Below are 7,383 nucleotides of genomic sequence, written 5' to 3' on the forward strand. Positions count from 1 at the left end.
GATTAATTAAAATAAGTTGGTATTATCACACAACCCTCGCTCGAAAATCGCTTGTACGAGAGAACTAGCAGCCAATCCAGGGGTCAACAGCGAAGGAGTATTCCAACAGAGAATAAAGAAGATTTAAAAGTATCAGCGTAAAGGTAGGAAATTCAGAATTGACTTCTTTCTTTCTTGATCTCAATAACAAATTTCGAATAAGCCTCAAAATTTTAAGTGGCAATAAGGATGCGATAAATCTGGGAATTGGTTGAATTGATGACCGGTTTCTCTACCTATCGACTAACGGAGACATAGTTCATCGGCTTGTAACGAGTAAAAAAACGAAATAACCCGGCTTAAATTAAATTATTAATTCAAACATTAAATATAACCCACATTAATTACGAACAGATCATTTTAAATATCGGAAAATCAGAACTTAGATGAATAAGTAATTTGTTAAACAATTATAAACAGTTACCCCTTCTTGCTTGGTTTAGCTCGCCGGAGTCCAGGGTTCAAAAGGGGTCTTTAATTTATACGCAGTTTTACAAATAAACAAATAATCAAACTTTATTTAAATAAGAAAGTAAACAAAACCTTTTTTACATGAGCTCCGATGCTCAGTTCTACTACCTTTACAATAAAATAATATCCATACTTTTAACGCGGTTTAATAACAAAAATGCCGCTGGTTATTAATAATTCCACGCGGTCACACAACATATACACACACACACACACATACCTAACAGATTCGCGGTCTAAAATCGCGGTCTACCCCCATTCCCGGTTGCTTCAGGGGAGTCTGGTCGACTACCCCGTCGGCCCTACACGAAGTCCCATCCCAGAGGGTGAGTGGATGGCCTCCAACAAACCCCCACCTACGCGGATAGTATCGCCTACCACCCCTTAGCAGAAGGCCTTGGAGTGGGGTCCCTTAAAACCTCCTCGAGAGAAATAGATTTCGCTTACCTGGCCCGGTCGGACTCCTGGTAAGTGACTTCCTTCTTGGTTGACTGGAATGGCCTTCCTTGACAACCTCTCGGGAGACTAAGTTGCCTCTACGGGCTTAAATGCGCGGTTTTATCAGTATATCTACCCGCTGCAACTGCGGACGGGAATAAATTCCTTCGCCCTCTGTTGTTGACATCAAGAGTATACTGTTGTGAAATATTTTCTAAGTCCTGAGTTAAAAAGTCAAAGGAAATCGAGTAAAAATAATTTTATCCAAAGTAAAATTGAATTTAAAAGAAAAGAATTCGTGTAAGCTGTTAAATAAATACTAAGTCCCGAGAACTTAGCCGTACAAGCGACGATAATCCGCGCGGACGGATAGAGAATGAAAGAATGAACGATTGAAATATTAAAGTTTATTTTAATTTCACCAATATTTCTCGTATTTCTGTTCATTTTATAATTCTTTCAATCTCTTAAAACTTTTAAACGTCTTATTCGAAACCTATATAAGCGTTTTTATTTTATTTCCTTTGATTTTGGTGCTCAGGACTTAGAATAATTTTCGCTCGGTCGCGCATTCACATACTTATACCGTACATCCATATAATTTTATATCCCGGTATATTCATTCGACTTAGATTTTAAAAGCACAGCCTTATAAGTGTAAATAATAATAATAACTCATTGTTAAGGAAAAATAATAATGTTTATATTAAAGTAAGAAAGAAAAGAAAAAAAAGAAAGTATTATATACAAAAGTATAAGTCATATTAAATAGAAACATAAGTAATAGTTTTTAAGTAAATAGATAATAGAGTAGTATAAGTACAGTAGTAATTAATTTGTTTAAACAAAGGAACATAATATTTAGAATTTTAGTCCTAGTTTTTAAGCATACTAGTTTTAAGTGTAACCGATAGTCCAGTAGATATAAAAATAATAATTAGTGAATAAGTAGTATTAAGTCATAGGTATAAGAAAATAGTAATAATAATAGTTTATAAATAATAATCACAGGTGTCCTCTGTTCTGGGTTCACTGGGTCACTCCACCATCACACCCCTCCCACCTCAACAAAGAAAAGGGGATAGCCTGCTATCCTCTTTTCTTCCTGCCTTTTTATTCTTCCCGTTCCCGGATTCTGGCCAGCATGTCCCAGGCCGTCTTTCTCATTGACTCGATCTTGGGTGTCACCGAAAACTTGCACCTAGTCACCTTGTACAGGCTTAATGCATCGTCGTACGCGGTAAAAACTGCCTTTTTCTTAACCACTTTCGGCTGTACCTCTGCCAGTGGTGTCAAGGATAACAGGAGTCTTTCCAGAGGTGTCCGTATCTTCCTTGGTGGTTCAAAAAGATCTCCTGGCAGTGACTCAAACTGGCTCGGGTACTCGGACAATAGTGGTGCATCGTCGTACTCGAGCCAGGTTGCTGTGGTTGTTTCCAGCTGGGGACTGCGTACGCGTGGGCCCGGGTTGGTAATAACCACTCCTATTTTCCTTCCAGTTTCAATGGCGACTCCCGGCTGCTCGAGGGTACTGCTGGTGGTCGGCTTCGGCATTGTCATGGCCAACTGGGGACTGCTCATCTTGAGTGGGCCCGGGTTGGTGACAACTCTTTTCCCTTTTTTAGGTGCCTCGGATCTCCTTATGCCAGATTTCTTGGCAACCGTGGTGGCTGGTTCCAAACGGAAGCCATTCTTTGGAGGTGAGTCCAGTTTGGGCCACTTCCTGAGCTGACTATTTTCCCCAACCCTCCGCTTTCGCTTGGGGAAACTGGTGGTCGCTCGAGCAGGCCAAACTTCGGTTGTGTCGGTCGGTGCCGTGGTTGGTGGCACTTCAAGCGGCTTTTCTGCCCTCTGAGGTGGTTTAGCTGCCAACTGGGGACTGCGTATGCGTGGGCCCGGGTTGGTGGCTGTCACTGGCTTCGCGAGTCCCACTAAACTGGCGCTGGCCGGTCGGATTATGGGCCGTTTGGTTGGTCTCTTAAATCCGGGCTTGGTCGGGTCGTATGGCTCGACCTTTTTGACTAAATGTAGTCTGACCTCCTGGATTTCTCGCACGTGGACTCCGGGTGTTTTCTTGGCGTTGGTTGCTGTCTTTGCTGCGGTGGTAGGCGGGGGTGTGGTGGTTGTCGTGATTGTCTCGGTGGACGGCTCGGCGATTGGTTCCAAAATCAGGCACGGCTGACGTTGTACCATTTGCTCCAACAGCTCTATCTCCTCTTCCATCGTGAACTCTTGGATAGTTGAAGATTGCATCTATATACAATAGTTTTCAAAAAGGTTTACAATAGTGATAATCATACTGTTTCATTCATTCATTCATTCCTAAAACGTAACTGAGAGTTTGCACGGTCCTTTTTTTATACGAGGTAGTAGAAATAAAAGAGAAAGAAAACATTTGAAGTGAATAACATATAATTTATGTATATAAAAATGATATATATATAATGATATCCTTATATAACAAAAAAAATATAAACTCATCAAAGCCGAGATAAATGATCCTAATGCTACCCCCTTTTTACGGGGTAGCCCAATTTCAACCCGGGTCTCCGGTGATAGGGGGCGAATTAGCCTTTCTGGCCATAGCCCGAGTTATACGACGCGGTTGCAAAATTTCGTCTAATTCTGGTTCCGTTTGTTCGTGGTCGCGGTCAAGTTGTTCGTGGTCAAGTAGGTCGCGGTCAGGTTTCAGGGGGTTTCCCTCGTGAAAGGGTTTTAAGTCTTTAAGGTGCGCGGTGAAGGTTTTACCTTCCTTGGTAACTTCGTATACCGAAGGTTCTACGACTTTCGTCACGGTAAAGCCCGTAGAGAACTTCTCAGCGAGTTTAGCCGAAAAATTATCAATCGCGGATGACAAGTGATGTTCTCTCTTGCTGACCAGATCCCCAGGAGCTGGTTGCCAAGAACCTCGCTTTCGATTGTAATACTTGGCTTGTTTTTCATACGCCTGTGCCAAGTTTACTTTGACTAACTCGATTGTGTCCTCCAGAGTCTTCGCTGCCCGGTGAGGGTCGTACACCTCGCTTTTCCCTTGTTCGGCGCGAGATCGTACCGATGAAGGGGGCTGTATTTCGCGGCCGTAATTTAGATATGCCGGGGAAAATTCCGTAGCATCGTGTTTCGCGGTATTATACGCGAATGCAAATTCCGGAACTTGCTTGTCCCAGTTTCTCTGGTTTGTCCCGACAAATTGCGCGATCATTGTGCCAATTACCCGGTTCGTACGTTCGACGGGATTGCACTGTGGCGAATATGGTGGGGTTCGGACGTGTTTTATCCCGAATTGCTGGAGCAAAGAAGTGAATTCTTTGCTGACAAAAGGGGTACCGTTGTCGGTAATAACTGTCTCTACCCTTCCAAAACGTAGCAGAACCCGTTCTTTAAACGCGTTGGTGATCGTGGAGGCTGTCTGTTGCCGTAACGGTTGGACTTCTATCCATTTTGTGAATTTGTCTTGAAAAACTACCAGATAACACATTCCCCGTGAGGATCGCGGTTTTGGTCCAATTACATCAGCAGCTACCACTGACCATGGCCTCAGGGCCGGAATTGTCCCCATTGGGGCCGATGGTGGTTGCTGTGAGGCCTTGTACGCTTGACATTTCACACATTGCCGCACATACTCAGTGATTGTCATACTGCTTCATTCATTCATTCATGCACGGTTCTTTTTTTTTTCAGACGAGGTAGTAGAACAAAAGAGAAAGAAAAACCTTTGAAGTGACTAACCTATAATTTATATATATACCTACATTTGATATATATATAAGGATATCTTTATAAATAAAAAAAAATAAACTCATCAAAGTTACAAATAAATGATCCTACTGCTACCCCCTTTTTACGGGGTGGCCCAATTTCAACCCGGGTCTCCGGTGCTAGAGGTTAATCTGGCCTTTTGGCCGTAGTCCGACTTATTCATTCAAGTTCATGGTTTTCAGGTTCGTCTAGTTCCGGTTTCTATTCGCGGTCGCGGTCAGATTGAATCACGGTCAGGTTCAAATTTAGATTCCAGTTTTATTCGCGGTCGCAGTCTGATTGTTCGCGGTCAGGTTCCACTTCAGGTTCCACTTTTGTTCGCGGTCGCGGTCAGGTTAATCACGGTCAGGTTCCAATTCAGGTCCCAATTACGGATTCACAGGTTACCCCAGTACGGCGAGATTACCCACTCCAAGCAGCATGGAATGTGGTGAAGCGGCAGGGCGAAAATCCCTTTTTCCTCGCGGATTTTAACCCACTCTATGCCGATATTACACCCCACATGCTGGCCAAGTGTCAACCCTCTCACCGGTACCGGATTGTATTTCTCGAACGACATCCCACACCTTTTCTGATAACCCCGACGCGGTTGCTTCGGTATCTATTGGTGTGCGGATTGTCATTATGCCGATCATACCTACGTGTGAGATCCGGTTGCGAGTTGCTTACAAAAGAACAACAATCAAACGCTTCATAAAACAAAACTTTCGCGGTACTCGTTATCTCGGAAATGATTCAGGTCCCTGTTCGAGCGCCATTTTGTAACGAGTAAAAAAACGAAATAACCCGGCTTAAATTAAAATATTAATTCAAACATTAAATATAACCCACATTAATTACGAACAGATCATTTTAAATATCGGAAAATCAGAACTTAGATGAATAAGTAATTTGTTAAACAATTATAAACAGTTACCCCTTCTTGCTTGGTTTAGCTCGCCGGAGTCCAGGGTTCAAAAGGGGTCTTTAATTTATACGCAGTTTTACAAATAAACAAATAATCAAACTTTATTTAAATAAGAAAGTAAACAAAACCTTTTTTACATGAGCTCCGATGCTCAGTTCTACTACCTTTACAATAAAATAATATCCATACTTTTAACGCGGTTTAATAACAAAAATGCCGCTGGTTATTAATAATTCCACGCGGTCACACAACATATACACACACACACACACATACCTAACAGATTCGCGGTCTAAAATCGCGGTCTACCCCCATTCCCGGTTGCTTCAGGGGAGTCTGGTCGACTACCCCGTCGGCCCTACACGAAGTCCCATCCCAGAGGGTGAGTGGATGGCCTCCAACAAACCCCCACCTACGCGGATAGTATCGCCTACCACCCCTTAGCAGAAGGCCTTGGAGTGGGGTCCCTTAAAACCTCCTCGAGAGAAATAGATTTCGCTTACCTGGCCCGGTCGGACTCCTGGTAAGTGACTTCCTTCTTGGTTGACTGGAATGGCCTTCCTTGACAACCTCTCGGGAGACTAAGTTGCCTCTACGGGCTTAAATGCGCGGTTTTATCAGTATATCTACCCGCTGCAACTGCGGACGGGAATAAATTCCTTCGCCCTCTGTTGTTGACATCAAGAGTATACTGTTGTGAAATATTTTCTAAGTCCTGAGTTAAAAAGTCAAAGGAAATCGAGTAAAAATAATTTTATCCAAAGTAAAATTGAATTTAAAAGAAAAGAATTCGTGTAAGCTGTTAAATAAATACTAAGTCCCGAGAACTTAGCCGTACAAGCGACGATAATCCGCGCGGACGGATAGAGAATGAAAGAATGAACGATTGAAATATTAAAGTTTATTTTAATTTCACCAATATTTCTCGTATTTCTGTTCATTTTATAATTCTTTCAATCTCTTAAAACTTTTAAACGTCTTATTCGAAACCTATATAAGCGTTTTTATTTTATTTCCTTTGATTTTGGTGCTCAGGACTTAGAATAATTTTCGCTCGGTCGCGCATTCACATACTTATACCGTACATCCATATAATTTTATATCCCGGTATATTCATTCGACTTAGATTTTAAAAGCACAGCCTTATAAGTGTAAATAATAATAATAACTCATTGTTAAGGAAAAATAATAATGTTTATATTAAAGTAAGAAAGAAAAGAAAAAAAAGAAAGTATTATATACAAAAGTATAAGTCATATTAAATAGAAACATAAGTAATAGTTTTTAAGTAAATAGATAATAGAGTAGTATAAGTACAGTAGTAATTAATTTGTTTAAACAAAGGAACATAATATTTAGAATTTTAGTCCTAGTTTTTAAGCATACTAGTTTTAAGTGTAACCGATAGTCCAGTAGATATAAAAATAATAATTAGTGAATAAGTAGTATTAAGTCATAGGTATAAGAAAATAGTAATAATAATAGTTTATAAATAATAATCACAGGTGTCCTCTGTTCTGGGTTCACTGGGTCACTCCACCATCACAGGCTGAAGAGGAGGTCCCGTAAACATTTTGTTGGCACCGGGTAAATTCAACTGTATCTAATGTATTTTGGGCCAAGGATCACGAAAATCGGGTCCATTTTGTTCAAAAGTGGTGCAAACAATTGTTTATAACAATTTAATTGTTTGAATCGAAATAACTCCCGAACAGCTGGTTTGTTGGGGCAGCGTAGAGGAAAAAAAATGTTCAGAATAAAAAAAAACA

At 41.1% G+C, this 7,383-nt stretch overlaps 1 protein-coding gene across 1 annotated transcript; it reads right to left on the reverse strand.

Annotated features, from left to right (window-relative positions):
- Positions 1 to 413: 413 nt before the first annotated feature.
- Positions 414 to 7,145, reverse strand: LOC130669440 (mucin-2-like). The gene is made up of 2 exons (XM_057472355.1): positions 6,118 to 7,145; positions 414 to 3,201 (listed from the first exon to the last, which is right to left on the reverse strand). Exon 2 carries the CDS (start codon positions 3,199 to 3,201, stop codon positions 2,062 to 2,064), a length of 1,140 nt encoding a protein of 379 aa, XP_057328338.1. The 5' UTR covers positions 6,118 to 7,145; the 3' UTR covers positions 414 to 2,061.
- Positions 7,146 to 7,383: the final 238 nt, after the last annotated feature.

This window comes from Microplitis mediator, chromosome 6 (assembly GCF_029852145.1).
Source record: "Microplitis mediator isolate UGA2020A chromosome 6, iyMicMedi2.1, whole genome shotgun sequence".
Taxonomy (NCBI): Eukaryota; Metazoa; Arthropoda; class Insecta; order Hymenoptera; family Braconidae; genus Microplitis; species Microplitis mediator.

Coding starts and splice junctions, on each gene's coding strand:
- LOC130669440 (XM_057472355.1), bottom strand. CDS start 3,201: ATGCAATCTTCAACTATCCAAGAGTTCACGATGGAAGAGGAGATAGAG.